The following is a 17,876-nucleotide window of genomic DNA, read 5'->3' on the forward strand; positions in this document are numbered from 1 at the left end:
GTTTTGTCATTATGGCAGAGGTCCATTGAAATATCCCTCATGTCCACCTTTCAGTCTTAGCCCAGTCCTTCATTGACAATGGTTACTGTACTGTTTTTCATACAATTGTTTATAAAGCTGAAAAAAAGAAATAGGATTTTAGGGTAAAAGTAGCCTCCAAGGTTTGACATCACACATTGCACTCATACTGCCAAGGAAATTGTAACCATTATCATTCACACACATAAAGTAACTTCCATATATCAGAGTAAAAAGAAAATGTATACAGCATAATATACTGTAATATAAACACACAAACAAAAAACAATGAAAATATGAAAAGTATTCATGGTATTATGTTCTTGACTAATTTTGACAATTGAACAGACTATTGTGCACGTGATGACTTATACAATGAAATGACGCTGACACGTTTTGGAGCGAACAACCATTAGACTGAGAATCAACAATCAGTTTAGATCAACAAGATCAATTCACTTGGAAATTGTGCTAAATGTATTCTACCTGTACTTACAGTTTTTCTCAATTGTTTACACACAAATATTGGTACTTGAGACACAATGACCACAACATGTAACTCATGCACCAACCCCCTGAACCAATTCTGCTAAACTACAAGCACAATTCCTGCTTTACACTCACATTGCAGTTCTAAAACACACTTTTTTCAAAACACTACACACAATTCTCTGCATTTGGCACAATTTTCAGGCAGAAAAATCTCTTGTTTTCACAAGGAACACACTGCCATTCAAATATGCACACTGACTCATCACATGGGCAAACACCTGTCACACATTTTTACAATTAGCAAACAGAGCTTTAGCATAAAAGGGCAACAGGTGAGCTCTTCTGTTTTGGAGCAATGGATGCCAACAATGGAAACAGAGGCAGAGCAGCATAGTTTTTTTTTTTTTACTGTAACTGTATACAGTAAATTCTTCTGTTGTTTTGTATGTATACCACTGTATGTGCATATATATATATACTACAAATATTTTACAACACACTTATGTATGTACTGTCTGTAGTAAGTGTAACACTGAACCAAATAAAGACCAAAGTCATTATGATGAATGGAGAAGTGTTTTCCATTCATCATAGTGTTTTACATAGAGCACATCAGTGTTCAACTGGTTCTTATAAATGTCTATTCATATGATGGTTTGTGTGTGTCATTTGAAAACAAAATACCATTTTGAGAAGAAAGAACATTGTTTTGAATGTAAAGTTTCATTTTGCAGGAGAATTGAGGGGTTTTGCCCATTGTGTGTGTGTTTTTTGATTTGTGTGTAGAGTTCTGAGAGTATGAGACATGCTTTCAGAGTGTGTAAACAATCAAGAAAAACTGTAATCATTTGCAAAGATGTACTGAGACATTGAGACGTGTACTTAGACATTTGCAATTTGATGAAATGAATGAGAAAATCAATTCTGTTGTGAACAATTGCCAAGTGGTTTGGAGGTTTGTCCATGTTGTTTTGAGAATGTAATTTCTGTTTCAAGAAATGAGCCAAACCAATGGAGAAAAACTGTAATGATCTAAAGTGCATGGCACAGGTGCACTTAGGGCTTGTCCGAATTCTCTTTTGCTAGTTTAATGATGGAAAAGCATGCACCAGGCGCATGGTCCAAAAGGGTTGTACCTAGTCTCTTAATGAGTCATGGATGTGTTTTGGGTGTAACGTGCAATAAACCTATCAGAGTCTCATCTCCCATTCCCTTTAAAAGCCAGATGCTTATTACTGACGCGCCCTTTAAATAACAAAAAGGAAAAAAAAATTCTGTCATTGACTTTAGAGCAGGTTTTTGGTGGTCAGTGGTGCAATCGTTTTCAGTTGCCTCAAAATAGCAACACGCCAACAATGCACCTGAACACACCTCCTTTTCAGACCAGCACGCCCATGGGTGCACAGATGGGCACAAGTACATTTGCTATTTAAACAACGTGGTGCTGGATGTGAAAATGATAACTGCGTTGTGCTGAAACTAGCAAAAAAACACCTGCATTGCGCCTGCCGTTGCATTGCGCCGGGTGAATGATAAGGCCCCTAGTGTTCTTAAAGAGGCCATATTATGCCCTTTTACAAAATCGTGATTTTGGTTTTGGGTTCTACTAGAACAGGGGCCCGTTTCAGAAATGAGGTTAAGTGAGAACTCTGAGTATGTTAACCCTGATATGAGGGAAACTCTGGGTTTTCCGTTTCAGAATGGGAGGTATGTCAAACCTGAGAAAGCAGGGTAAGTCAAACCCATTTCTGAAAGAGAAGTAACTTATTCTCAGACTCAGTTACCATGGTAACTTACTCTGCGAACCTAACCTGGTCGGGAGCAGGTTTTCTTCAGTAAACCCAGAGTTTCCTTCGGTCTCCTCCCCCTTTTCAAAGTGCAAGTGATGTTTAAGTAGTTCATTCATTCGTTCATGCTGCAAAAATGCTTTTCTTACTGTGTATTTTTTGTCCTATTTCAAGTACAAATATCTGAAAATTCTTAAATTAGGATGGATTTTCTATATAAGAAAATGATAGGCTATAAGATATTTAGTCATGTTTCCTGGGGGGATCTAAATTAAGTGCATTTTACTTAAGTAAAATGATCAATATCTGCCAGTGTGGTAATAAAAATAATCTCAATGCAAACGGAAAACAAGATTATTTGGAGTGTCTATTACTAAATGCAAATTTACAGTAGACCATCAATGTCACACAAGGTTAAAAACATTGCTTATGAATAATGGCTTCAGTGGTGTAAGCAGTAGCGTGTTGGGCGTGGAGAATTAACTTGTGATGCGATTGACCGGGTTCGAATCCGCCTTCTGCCGAGCTCGCTATTTTTCCTTTTCCCATGACATCAGAAAGGCATTTATTTTCAATAAAAATTAAGAAAATGTTCTAAAAGTGGAAGTAAATTGCCTAACGAGTGTTTAATAATGATTATTGCTAATTATTGCATCCTATTAAATTATTTTTTTATGCATATTAAATTATTAAAATAAAAAATATAAAATGTGGGATACCATGAAAATGAATATTAGTTCAATAACTTACCATTCTGCCAGTTTTCACCTTTGATATTAAAACAGTGATAAGAATTAAACATTGACTCGGACGGTATGCGGACGTCATTTTGTCATGTGCTGTTGCCATGGTGAATCGTAATATTGGAGCTCCATTGATGATGGTTTTTCATAGTCGTGGTCAACCTACTCAGAGTCGACTGAACTAACTCAATTCAGCTGTTCTGAAACAGAAAACTCAAAGTTTCCCATTTCAGGGTAAGTCAACTCAGAGTTCAAGTTTCAACTCAGAGTTGGTTAAACCTCCTTATTGAAATGGGCCCCAGGTTTTCATGCTTTTGAAAAACAAAACAAAACACAAAAACCTTATTTTTCACATATTTGTCATTGTCAGCTCCTCTCTTTCCAGTCTGTCAGCAACACTCTGGGGTGTGTTTCCCAAAAGCATTGTTAGCCAACTAACATCGCAGGTTACATTGTTACTAACATAGTTCAACGATTTGGTGTTTATTGAAACCATAGTTCAAACGAACTTGGTAGGAACGGCAGCTCTCGAGCTGTGGTTAGAAGCATAGTTTCTTGTTTTTATGACATGTGGACTTAATAAATCATTATCTTGAGCAAAATAAGCTAGCTGACATCAAGCACAATGTGTATCTTTTATTTCGAATATATGTAAATGTCATTTACATATTTTATTTTGTTAAGAGATTGTAAGCACCATTTTTGAAGAGTGTGCATGTTCGTATATGCTCTGGTACGTAAGAACGATCTTATGATTGAATCTGGAAATAAAGCAAAATAACTGAGAAAAATGAGAATTAGTCCTCAGATGCCATGTCCATACAAAAATCTAGCATCAATTCGATCTCAAACGGATTCATTTAAAGAGGTTATTACTCCACCACCTGCATGACATCATTCACCAGTGTTGTTGAAAATACAGTTTCAGAAGTCGTGACTAGCTAGTTGATTTTGTTCAATATATATAAAGGGCTGGTGATCGTGACATTACTAAAAAAGTAGGTACATTGGGGCAAATATGTATTTAAATAATTATCTGTTAGCATTGAATTTAAAAGTTGAAAACTTAAACCCAGCTTCAAAGCACAAAACGAGAAGGCTTCTGTGCAGGAAATCAGATTAATAGATGATACATTTTGGGAAACAATTATGTTTTATATTTATATTAGGTATAGCCTATATTTATTTTAAGAGTCTGTATGTGTCAGGATGGAGCTAGTGTCTTCACAATGTTTTCCTGGTTTTGATTTCTTTGTGAGGACACACAAAAATACTGAAAATAACTCACTCACACAGTATACAGAGGCAGGTACACAATACACACACCATTATTAACAGCCTCAATGCTTCTTCTTCCTCATTGTAGAATCTGTACCTGTTTCTGGCTCAGCCGAACTGCCTGGTGCATTTGGACCTGTCAGGCACTGACTGTACCGTAGACTCTGTGAGTTGACAGACCTCATCCTTCTGAATTTGTTATTGCCAAACTGCTTTTTACTCACCATGATTTATGTCATTGCACCCAGGATGCGAGGCTACAATTTATCTCTGATTTCATATTGATATTTCTGTCACATATAATGGTCCTAAATTACAGAATTATGCTCATTTTCATCATTCTTTTGCTGCCAATCTCCTTCCCTCTCTTTTTTCCTACATTGTCTTTCCATTTCCTCTCAGCTATTTGGAGCTCTGCTGCGGGGCTGCTGTGCCGATCTCTCCTACTTGAACCTGTCCAAAAACTCCTTTTCTCACAGGTGAGCTAAACTGCCTCCCACCTGCTCTCGCATGATAATCTGTCACTTTTTGAGTCGATCTCACAGGTGAGCCTCAACCTCGCACATCATCACGAGTCAGTTTGAGTCAGTTGAGTTCCTCCTCACTTTCTACTCCTTCCATGAATTTAACCAAAAGTAGAATCCTACTGGAAACTAAACCGGTTTAAAGTGCCTGAGGTTTTTACATTAATCAGTATTTTGTCTTGTTTTTCAGTAAAAATATCAAAACAAGGTGAAGCAAAGTTAGGGGTGTGATATATCATGATGTTGGATTGTGAACATGTCATTAAAATGTCTCCCTCAACGTACTCAACATATATTTACATCACATTAACGCAGATGATTTATTCACAATCACAAAAGTTTATTATTTGCATGCCAACAGCATGTGAGTACTAAACTGAGTTATCTTTCGTTTCTTATTGCACTTAAACTGTTAATTACACACAAGGTTTACATAAACACAGTAGGTTATGTCTTGAGTGTACGTAAAGAGAAAACCGAATGCGTGTCTGTATATTAGATCCGTGCATGAGGTCTTAAAGTGACAGCAGCCTAATAATAAACATGCTGCCGCTTGTCAATAACGCTAATCAGACATCAAAAGACAAAGATAAAATCACTAACTGCTCTTCACTGAATAACTTCAGTAGCTTTAATAAGAATCATATATAATTTATACAGTGAAGTCTATGTAGTGTTTTATTTTTACATTGTTTATTCAATTTCTTACTTGAATACTACTGTTAAATAAACCTTTCTTTTGTATATTACATTGTATTTGTAATGTGCATCTTTGTTTTTTTTTAAATAACAAAGATAAAATAGTCAAATAAAGATTATATTTTAGCCTAAATGGTCATTCTTTTTTCTTTTATATTTTGTTACAGAAAATTGACTATATAGTCAAACCAAAAATTATTCAGACATTTTTGATATTTTTGATATATTTTACTAGTGGGTGCAGGACACTATAGTTCATTTATGTAAGTGAGGATAGCAAAATAAAGTAAACTGTGACATATTATGCCCAAAAATTCTTCATACTGTGGACTAACAGTAAAATTGATAAAAATTTGGATTAAAAAATTATTCAGACACTTTGACCTGACCATGTTTTGCTTAAGTGTTATCTGACATAATTAAGATTAATTTTCTGACACAGTTTAACTCTGAGAGAACTTGTCATATTTTTTAAACTATAGTGAATAAACTGAATTAATGAATGAAATGTTCAAGGTTCAAATGTTTTGGTTTGACTGTATATATATATCAAATTTAGTGAGTAAAAAAAAAAGTTTAAAAAAAAAATAACACAAGCGTGTTTTATTTTGCACAATTTTGCTTCTCAAGAAACTATATTCTGTTTTAATGATGATACTGGAAAATAAGACAAATGTTTTTGTAGTGCAGAACAAGGTTGCTTGTTTGTCAAAGGTGGTTTAACAGGTCAACATCTGGTCTGCTCATACTTTTCCTCATCAAACATCTAGACCAGCTTGGAGCTGTTAGCAACCATCAATGATCAGCTTGTACCAGCTGGATTTAACTACTGTACCATCAGAAGCTGGTTGTAAGTGGGTTTACCAGCAGGGAAAAGTGCCTGCAGAAATACATTATGAGTTAAACTGGGACATGAGTGATCAGATAGAGCTGATGGACCTGTGTGGTGCACAGATGGTAATACAGCTACTGTAACAGCATCAGATGACAAAATTATCCCCAAAAGTGAGCCAAATCTTTCAAAACCTGATTTGGAAAAAGCTCATAAATTAAGTAAATAATGTCTTTTTTTAAATTCTACCAATAATCTATAATTAGCTTTACAACAGATGCCTATGGTATGGCAAGTAAAGTGCATGTGTGCATGCATGTGAGAAGCTGTAGGCTGAGAAGATACTGAAATACAATGATCCGTCTTCCTGTCTGACTCCCTCTGAACCCGAACAGCAATTCCATCTCCCCTCTCGGCACGTTAACGGCATTACAAGAAACTCTGAAAAATGAGGCTAATTTTAGCTGAACTTCTTGTTCAGTTTGGAAGATTTCTTCATCCTTTGCACCTCCTGCAAATGTGTTTGTTCTTAATTGGGTTTGACTTTGCAGAGGGATGCGTTTTTGAAGATGATTGGGTGTCTGAAGATTGAAACTCTTTTTTGGTTGTGTTGGGATTGAAATACTGTGCAATATTGTTTATCTAATATTTGTTGAATATGGTAAGTGTATCAGAACACCTTATGAAGAAATATTAAGTTTCAAACAGCAGTATGCATTGTCACATGACCTTCAAACTTTCTTTTATTAATCCAATTTTGTGTGAAAATGTCAGTCAGATCAAATATTGAGTCAAGAGAGAGACAAACATAGTTTTGTATTACTTTCGGTTCATTCATCTGACAGGAAATGAAAGGTCAAGTGAAGGATTGTGGGATACAGTATTCTATACAGTGTGCTGATACTATAACTATAACTATAAAGTTTTAATAATCATTCTAATTCTAAGAGTAATTCTACACCACATCTATAACAAAAACAACACAGAGGAACAATCTCATTGGAATCACTTACAGAACAATTTATTCCAGCTGATAAATGATAAAAAAAAACATTGGCAGCCAATCAAAATCCACTCCACTTTAAAGAGCTTGAGCATTTAAAGCGGCAGACAACATAACGCTTATAATAATCAGAACATTATTGTGCACTGATTGGTGTGAACGTTAACATAGATATCATTATATTTATTATCTTTATTGTTATCATTCAGAGTGTGAATAGGCTTTAATTCTATTTTCTGGCAAATGTAGTAGGCCGTTGCATATTGTGCTCAGCATGCATGCTATATAACGCAGCAATAATAAGAGTAGTATGCTATCGCAAACATAAGGTGCATCCCAATTTGCATACTTATGCACTATTATATGCCGTTATATAGTATAAATAGTGAGTAGTGTGTTCACACTGAAAATTCCAAATAGAAAAAGTGAACTTTAAAATTTCAAAATGTGGAATGTTGGACACTTCATGCACTCAACTGTCGCAGCTTTAATTTCGCATCAAAGGGGGAAGGGCTACAACCCTCTACAATGTGAGTAAATAAGTCACATATGCGTCCAAATTCCTTGACTAAACAAAGTAACAAAAAAAAATGTCTTTTATTAGCCAATAGCTAGTAAATTGCACGATATCAGTCGCCTGTTAGGCAAAAAATAAGTTTAACGCAGATATAATTTCATTGCCTGCTGAGCTTTACATGAGAAAGAGAAAGCACATGCAGGGCTCGTTGACAGAACTGTCACTGTCCCGATCGGACCAGTGCTGCGTTGTCCTGAAAGTTTGCATGTGTTTTTATTTGCACATGTTTTTAAAGGTGCCGTAGGTGTCCCCTGAATGTGTCTGTGAAGTTTCAGCTCAAAATACCCCATATATTTTTTTTAATTAATTTTTTTAACTGCCTATTTTGGGGCATCATTAACTATGCACCGATTCAGGCTGCGCAGCCCCTTTAAATCTCTCGCTCCCTGCCCTCCCGAGCTCTCGACTATAAGTGCAGTTATACAGTGCATAAACAAAGTTCACACAGCTAATATAACCCTCAAATGGATCTTTACAAGATGTTTGTCATTCATGCTGCATGCATGCATGGATTCCTGTGAATATAGTATTTATTTGGATGTTTACATTTGATTCTGAATGAGTTTGAGGCTATATGCTCTGTGGCTAACGGGCTAATGCTACACTGTTGGAGAGATTTATAAAGGATGAAGTTGTGTTTATGAATTATACAGACTGCAAGTGTTTAAAAATGAAAATAGCGACGGCTCTTGTCTTCGTGAATACAATAAGAAACGATGGTAACTTTAACCACATTTAACAGTACATTAGCAACATGCTAACAAAACATTTAGAAAGACAATTTACAAATATCACTAAAAATATCATGATTTCATGGATCATGTCAGTTATTATTGCTCCATCTGCCATTTTTCGCTATTGTTCTTGCTTGCTTACCATGATTCAGCTGTGCACAGATCCAGATGTTAATACTGGTTTGTCTAATGCCTTGAACATGAGCTGGCATATGCAAATATTGGGGGCGTACATATTAATGATCCCGACTGTTACGTAACAGTCGGTCTTATGTTGAGATTCGCCTGTTTTCCGGAGGTCTTTTAAACAAATGAGATTTATATAAGAAGGAGGAAGCAATGGAGTTTGAAACTCAACGTATATCTTTTCCATGTACTGAACTCTTGTTATTCAACTATGCCAAGGTAAATTAAATTTTTGATTCTAGGGGACCTTTAAGCCTTGCCAATTTAAACATTCAAGCGCAAGAAGATTCAAAAGATAATTCGCGCAGGCTATGTGAAAAGTTTTGTGTGTGCCCACCACATCCGAAGTGCGCGCCCAGAAAGCCGCGTCTGACAGCACGCGAATACTGAATTGTGCTCTCTTTCACGTCTTCCGTTTGAACGGACAGTTTCACGCAAAATTATGCCCATCTTGGTTAGTATCCTAGTAAACAGTCAGTTATGTCTTAAGTGAATGTAAACAGAAAGTAAACGTGTGTGTAACAGTATATTGGATCCGTGCATTAGTCTTAATCCAACAATAGACTCACTGCAAAAAATCACTCAATGATTTTGACTGAATAACTTTTGTAACTTTAATAAGGATCAGTCTATATTTAATTTATACATTGAAGACTATCCAGTGTTATTTTACGTTTGATTTCTTTATTCAATTTCTGCACCTAATCTGTATCTAACTACTGTTAGATCTGTCTGAAAAGCACTGTTTATTTAATTGGCATCTTTTCTATTGTTTATTTGTGCTATTTCTTGATTATTTAACCTTATTTTATTACATTATTTGTTTACTTGACTTTAATAGCATTTTAAATGTATATATTTTTGTTGATTTTTTTTTTTTTTTACGTTTGCATTGTTTTTGCATTCCATGTAAAGTGTCTGGCGAGCAAACTAAAAAAAATTACTAGCCAATGGCGACTCAAGCTCAAGCTCAAGCAGTGTGTCCATAGAGGGCTGGGCTAACAGACAAAATAACCTTTTAAAATTCATACACTACAAGGTTGAGCACATTAATACAAGTATAAGTGTATAGTGTGTTATTTGGGACACAACTGTAGCCTCTTTTTCCTAGTGCTAATTTCATCCTCTCTCAAACTCCCACTTAAACTCCCACACTTGTGAGTGTGAGCACTCAGAAACGTGCACATCCAATCACAGAACCACTGCACACATGGGCATCTCCATACGAGGAGTGTGGGCGCATGTGTATGAGTAAATCTGGTTACGCTAGTGCCATGTGAAGGCAGCAATGTAAATCTGTTTGAGCTGATAAGACAGAGAGCTCATGAATATTAAATGGGAATGTTCCCTTAACACTCTCTGCTCTTGTTAACACGTTTACACCACATAGTCTTCCTTCTCTCTCGCTCTTAAATGATAGTGTCACTGTCAAACACAGAAATGCTATCATGAACTGTCATGTTTTTAGACCCCCAGTATCCCTCACTGACTGTCTTTTTCTCATTTTTCCTGTCTAGTTATGTCTCACCCATATTATTTATTTGTCTAGTCCAATGTTTTATGCCATAAACTAAGACAGCTTGTTAAAATGTTCAACATGTAATAGAGATACAAACGACTCTTTCTGTAATAAGCCAGAGGGAATACTTTTGAGCCTTTTTCTGGCCTCTTGCTCAGGGTTTTGTGAAGCATGGTATGATGTATTATGGATAAAAGTCTCCCCTTCATTTCTGTCACCCTTTTAGGAAAGTGAGAGAGACACTTCCTTCCTTCCGTCAGTTCTTCAGTTCAGCGTTCAGCCTCACTCACATCAGTCTGGCGTCTATGAAGATGCCTCCCGACGTTCTGAGGTGAGCCCGGTCGGCGTTCTGGCTTTTCATGCTGCAGTTAACACTGGCTTAGCTGATTTAATCTGGTTTAGGTGGTTTCCCAGTCTAACTTACCAAGTGCCTTCTCTAAATCCAACAAACCAGATTTTCACATTTTGGGAGACAAGCTAACCACGTTAGGCTGGTTTGAGATGTTTTTAGCTTTACCATGTCAAATTAACCCATATTGTGAGTCATGTTATGTGAGTCATAAGGTATTGTGGGTAACCAAACCGTTTGACCATTGACTTCCATTGTATGAAAAAACAAAACAAAAACACTGAGACATTTCTCATAATATCTTCTGAGTTTAAATGATGACAGTGTTTTCATTCCTGGGTGAACTGTCCCTTTAATCTTTAGTTATCACTGCAGTTTTCAAGAATATACAGTTTTCATCTCAGCATGAAGGCACTCACTTTCCTGAATTTTTAAAGGCAGGCATATTTTTTGATGTAATATAGATTTGAATGGTTTGCTGAACAGATCAAGTCAACCACATCCCCTGTGTAGTGTACAAGTAAAAAGTGTAGCGTGTACTATAAGTAATAATTTTTGGAAAACTTGTTCAGCTAAAGGGTCCATTAGTGGTAAAGTACTTTCTTGTTCTGCAGTGCTCACAAAATCTGCATTTATTTGATCAAAAATACAGTAATACTGTGAAATGTTATTACAATTTCAAATAAATGCTAATATATAAATTTCAGCGGCCGTTATAACAGTTTTCAGTGCAGATTTGGTGCTCAAAAAGCATTTCATATTATTATCAGTGTTAAAAAATAGTTGTGTGTAATATCTGAATACAAAAAATTACTACTATTATTAGGGGGTCAAGCACGTATCACTGAAACCCTTTTGTAATTGTTAAAATTTCCAAGGATCAGCATTCTCCCCTAAAAGTGATCGGGCAGACCAAACCGTAAGTCGTAGAGACTTGAAACTTTGAGGGTTGGTAGTACTCTCACCATCTACAACGTCACCAAGGCTCACCTGATCAACCTGATGGGGCGCTACAGTGGTCAAAAGTACAAAATCGCTCATAACTCCTAAACTGTTGAGCATAGGCTCAAGTGTCTTATATCATTGGAATATAACCTTGGCTCAGGACGGAAATTTTCGGGCATTTTGGATTTTTTGAAAAACCTACTTTTGCAAGTTAGTCCTAGGTTTTTGGCCCGATCTGAACCAAACTAGTGCAGCAACATTCTCTGGAATCTGATTGTCAATAATTATCAAAAAAAAGTTGAAATTTTAATTCACAGTCCCTAAGGGCCACCAAAACGTTTGAAGTGGGAGGAGCCTTTTTTACTAAAATGGCTATAATTCATGAACAGAATTAGATTATTTTCACCAAACTCAGCACACCTATGTAAGAGCTCACCTGGTCTTGTGAAAAAGGACGACTAGCCACTTGGTGGCACTATAACATAGAAAAAATGTAAAAATGGCTATAACTACACAATCCAAAGATTGACTTGAAAATTGGGGTGCGGTGTCTTTGTCCAAGGTGCCAATAATGCCTTTGAGGACATTTGTGTATCTCGAAAAATATGGCCAGCGGTGGCCAATGAAGTTTGAGCAGCTAGTAGACAAGGTTAACAGAGGCTGATTATAATGAAACTCGCTGGGCCTGTTTGACTCACGGCCCTAGAGGCCTGTGAGAAATTCTAAAGAAATCGGCCCCCAGGGGCGCCTTTGGGTTTTTCACGTGTAAAGGATTGTATATCACGTGATTTTTCGCACACACCCACGACATTCATACCACATGAATTGAACTCCTCATTCTGAGCAACTTTGCCTTTAGGACCGCTGCTGTCCATCAAATCGTTCATTAAATATTGGAGATTTTCTGACCATATATTTCCAATGGTAATTTGCCTGCATTGGCTGTAAATGGTCTTTTCCATCTATGATGGTGATGGTTACAGGCTTGCCAATTAAAACATTAGACCTTTTTACGCATGTGCTTAAAGGCCTTAAAGCGCTTGAACACCGATAATTGCTGCTCGTAGCTACATTTATTACCATTTTTACTACTACTATTCTTACCCTAAACTTTTGAATGAGATTATAGATAATATATGACTTTTACTATTAATGGACATCTCAATTCTTTGATAGAGGCTCATAATAAATAATTAGTTGAGTCTGTCATTATTATTACTTAAAAAAAACACAAACTGCGAATCATATTTCATAATTTTTTCATCTGGATGTATTCATTAAAGGGTTAACAATCTTGGGCGTGAAAAGCCCACTAGAAGAACTCTCTTGGGATTCATTTCTAGTTTTAGAGCTCTGCACCCCTAACTGAGGTCAGAATCAAGATGTTCACGCAGCTGCTATTTTAGGAAAGCTGGAATGTTTTCAAATGAAGCATTTCAAACAGGGTCATACCTCCTCCCTGGTCACAAACACAAACCGAGCGCAAGACGGGCTGTCACACCCAGCTGAGCACCTGACTTTAGCTCTCTTCTGTCAACACCACCGGCCCACACCAGAGGAGTCGAACTAATCTCTAAGCTCTTTTCCCCTTAATCCTTTAAGACCTGCGTAACGCTTTGACGGTGTCCATATAGACCTTTTCTGATTTGATTTATTATGGAGATCAGCCATGGAAGCACATAATAGAATGCTAAGTCTCTTCAATGAGGCATGTAATGCTGTCAGTAATGGCGACGTCCATGTGTTTGTTCACAGGGCTTTGTTCCTTGGGCTTTCATCCAATCCTCACATCACTGACCTACACCTGGACATCAGCGGCTGTGAGGTACCCCATCCCCCCTGTTGTGGCCCTAAACCTGGATTGAGCTCTATAAACGCCTGTCCTTCTCTCTGTTGGCTGTAGATCTTTCAGTCTGTGGTCACCTTACTGTGTGTCGGCCACTGAATTAGTCACACAGAAAGTGTTTGAAGGTTTCTTTTCAGAATGTGTGTTTATTTCTGCATTGCCTTATTTTGCCTTCATGCAATTGTTTTATTCGTTCTCAGAAATCAAATCATAAACTAACATTTCCGCAAATTTCAAAACTGTGACATTATTATTTAATGTTAATTGTCACACTATATCAGTATATTTTGCATGTTGGCTTCATGTCAGGGATTTTATATTTCATTCAATTTAGTAATTATAATTTTTGTTGGCCAAATCAAATTTTTTTTTGCATGTCTTTTTTTAGGGGTGTGAATCGTCACTGGTCTCACGATTCAATTCGATTACAATTTTCATGTCAACGATTCTTGATTCCACAATACATTGCATCCTCAATTTTCAATATTACTGCAGATGGCTACATTTTCAGCAATGAATACAAGCAGTCAGATATATGAACTCTCTTTTTATTTTATCGGTTCCAAGAAAGTACACTTTAAACATTAAACAAAACTTACCTCTGAACACAGCAGACGACAGGAGCATTTAGAACTCGTGTACATAACACTAGTACATACTAAAAATGCATGAAACGGTCAAGTACTGTCCTTAAGTTACAATAATGCTCATACACAGTCACACACACACTCGTTCACGCACACTCGCGCACACACACTCGCATGCAGACACTTGCATGCTGTAAATGTTAAAATAGTGGGTGCATTTTTTATTACTCGCTTTAGTGTTTAGCTTCCTTCCACCATTTTACGCTAGCACAAGAAGCACATATGCAACGCATGACGTCAGAGAAACTTCAGTTGGCAGTGTTGCCAAGTCTGCGGTTTTCCAAGTAGGCAGTGTTGCCATGGGTTATTTTACATGTCCGCAAGTTGAAGCGACCCTAATAATGTGATATTTAGCCCCTGGAATGCAAATTTTACCAGGGGAACCCCACCAAAAAACTTGGATTTTACCCCATGGGATGCGATTTTTACCAGGGGACCCACCATAACACAATTGGGCTAGTTTTGGGCTAATTTTGAGAAGCAGTTTTGTTGTGAAAACCTGGCAATGCTGTCAATAGGCTATAATCGATTATGGTCTGCATCGGTGCAGAATCATCCACGTTCACATCGCGATGCATCATAGAAACGATTCATTTCAACACCCCAATTTTTCCTTTTTTGTTTGCTGATGCATGAATTGTTTTACAGTTTAAATTTAGCTTAAAGGCCTATATGCTGTTTAATGACAGGTTCTGTTGTGACAACTTACCCCTTATAGGCCCTGTTTACACCTGGTATTAAGATGCGTTTTGGTCGATCGGATCACAAGTGGGTCACACGCTAAATACAGGTGTAAACGGGGTCTAAAACGGTTTAAGCTTTTCCACTTTCAACCACTTCCAGAGGTAATCAAAAACAAATTCAACCGGATTGCTTTCGTAGTGTAAACGCTCATGTGGTTGAATGTGTTCAAACAGCCACAAAAGACCACCTACTCTGGGTACTGACCTAATGCGTAAACATTATGGGAAGTGCACTAGCCAGACGGGATTTAAACTTTGTCGGCTGAAGACCCAAATTTCGTTTGAAGACGAAAAATGTACCAAGCACAATGTTCTCTCATCATTCCTGATTTGACACACACTCACAGCAGTCTTGCGGCTGTCAGAGCAGAAACGAAAGCTGATGCTCTCTGTATGTTTTCCGTCGTCTCCTTTCATGTTCATATGTAAATTGTGCAAGCTTATGTTATCCATTAGATCGAAAAATTTGAAAAAAATCCTACTTTTACCCGCCCATAGACCCTCCCCTCGAAGAAATCAGGACAGAAGTGGTTGAAAGTGGACAAAACATATTAAAACACCGGGTGCAAATGGAAATGTGTCTCCCTCATCTACTTGTGATCCGACTGAACAAAACGCATCTTAATACCAGGTGGAAACAGGGCCTTAGTGTCATATCTAAAAATGTCAACCTGCGTAATAATGGTGTAACTGTTTAGTAGCTTTTTTTTGTAACTTTTTAGTTGCCAACATGGCTTGAATGGCTATGAAATGAAATATTTCTTGATATAACTATTGCAAAGTTCTGGCAGTTTTGTAAAAGTAAGAAATAATAAATTCTAAATAGCCATAAATTAGTCCAAAACTGCTGCTCTATTCAGTATGCACTGTAAATGTGCAGAGCTATTTCTAATGGATGAGTCATTCCGGATCTCCTTCATTTTTGACGTAGATGATTGGACTGTTTTAGAATAACAAAACAATACTTAATGTTTCTTCACAGAAAATCTACCTAAAGAAATATCCACTGGAGTAAAAGGTGACAACTAGCCCTGGTCTCAAAATAACGAATGAAAAGGCCTAAAATGTTTTTATTTGGCAGACTGTGTATTAATATATTATTTTTCAGCACTTGAAATTGATCCTATGACCTTGGTGTTGGTAGTAACATGCTCTTTCAGTTGAGCTATTGGAAATATATAAGTGCATACAGTATAAATTATACATGTTTGAGCCTTTGAGTGTTCGCTTTCTCTATCTACCCTGTGTGTCCATCTCTTTTTCATTCTCTCCGTTTGTCTGCCTCTCAGCTCAGGTCTGCTGGAGCGGGAATAATACAGGACCTTTTCCCCAGAGTCTCCTGCATCAGCACACTGGACATCTCAGACAACGGTGAGATGTCTAACTGCATAAATGAAAGGAGGCTTTTGTCTGCTCCCACTGACCTTCAGCCCATCTCTTTCCCCTCAGTTGCGTTTGCTTCAGTCTCTGTTGACTCTGCCTGTTCATTTCAGGGCTGGATGCTGATCTCCTCTGTGTCATTCCTGCCTTCTCCAGACACCCGTCCCTCAAACACCTGCTGCTGGGCAAGAACTTTAACATCAAGGGCAGGTACTTATTCCCGGACTGAGAGAGACACACATCATAGAGCAAACAGAGACATATGTATATGTTTATTTGTGTTCAGATGCAATGTTTTCAAAGTGACTTACAGTACATGAGCATTTTTACTAGCTGCCTGTAGCAGTTTGAAGATAAGCGCCTGAAGGGTCAATACAGCTTTAGCTCTATCAGCAACATCTGTGGCATGCTGTCGATTGCCAAAAAACTGAAAATGTGTTTACAGCTGTACACTTACAATGGAAGCCCCGTAGGCAAGTGGGAAATGTGAAACTCATATTTTTGTCAAAGCACTTACATGAATCCTACAGTAAAAAATGTTATTTGAGCTGTCTAAATGGTCTAAATTGTCAGATTTGAAAAGGAGTGAGTTCTCCAGGCTGGTGAAAATATGTTTTTAACAATATAAACCTTTCAAGACAGACCTACAATGAGCTCTGAGGTTATTAATGGATGGTAAATGTTTCTGTTGAAGCTATCAGTCAGCGTAGTTACAACATCATTTAAAAAAAAATCAGATTTAATAGACAAATTCCAGGTGATAAACTGCACTACCCGTAACCCGGGGAAGAAAGATCTACCAATCAGAGAGTTGCAGCAAACAAATCATCTCAGCAGGGACCACCCACTACTCTGAAGCATTGCACATGATGTAATTGAGTCTGTCTCGCTACACACACTCAAGCTTCTTATATTTGTCACAGTGGTTGCTGTAGAAAGCGCACAATGCAGGAAAATATGGTTAAACTTTATTTTACTGTATGTGTACTTACAGTATAATTACCCAAGAAAGTACTGATAATATAACATAACTACGTGAGTTAAGGTTAGGTTTAGGGATAGGTTCAGGGTTAGTACCTAGTTATTACCCAGTTATTGGAATTGCTATAATAAGTACATAGTAAGTACATGCAGATCAGGACTGTAAAATAAAGTGCTACCGAGAATATATAAAAAAAAAAAACAGTCTTTAATAAATCCAAATCCAACAGGGAACACTCAGGAGATTACGAGGAAACAGCATATAAAACCCCCCATAAACCAACAATGACACGGAACAATAAACAGAGGAAACTAAGGGTTTAAATACACCGACAGAGTAATCAACAGAACTAAGAACAGGTGAGGAACTAATGAGTAACTATGGAAACTAATTAACTAACAGAACTCAGACAAACCAGAACAGGATGAAAACAGAATGAAAATGAAACCAAAACGGAACTAGAACGTAACAGTAACATTGTATCGTGGTTTCCACAAATAAATATTTAGCAGCAGAACAGTTTTCAACATTGACGAAATAAAATCAGCCTATTAGAATGATTTCTGAAGGATCATGTGACACTGAAGACTGG

The 17,876-nt window shown here is 37.2% G+C and overlaps 1 protein-coding gene across 4 annotated transcripts in view; it reads left to right on the forward strand.

Annotated features, from left to right (window-relative positions):
• Nucleotides 1-17,876, forward strand: part of carmil3 (capping protein regulator and myosin 1 linker 3) — an 87,582-nt gene that overhangs the window by 38,513 nt on the left and 31,193 nt on the right. For all 4 annotated transcript variants that reach the window (XM_048162812.1, XM_048162816.1, XM_048162814.1 and 1 more), the window contains 6 exons: nucleotides 4,407-4,484; nucleotides 4,721-4,797; nucleotides 10,619-10,723; nucleotides 13,442-13,511; nucleotides 16,212-16,293; nucleotides 16,416-16,512. In XM_048162812.1, the coding sequence (XP_048018769.1) occupies nucleotides 4,407-4,484; nucleotides 4,721-4,797; nucleotides 10,619-10,723; nucleotides 13,442-13,511; nucleotides 16,212-16,293; nucleotides 16,416-16,512 (509 nt within the window). The remainder of the gene's footprint in view (nucleotides 1-4,406; nucleotides 4,485-4,720; nucleotides 4,798-10,618; nucleotides 10,724-13,441; nucleotides 13,512-16,211; nucleotides 16,294-16,415; nucleotides 16,513-17,876) is intronic.

Source organism: Megalobrama amblycephala, linkage group LG17 (genome assembly GCF_018812025.1).
Source record: "Megalobrama amblycephala isolate DHTTF-2021 linkage group LG17, ASM1881202v1, whole genome shotgun sequence".
Taxonomy (NCBI): Eukaryota; Metazoa; Chordata; class Actinopteri; order Cypriniformes; family Xenocyprididae; genus Megalobrama; species Megalobrama amblycephala.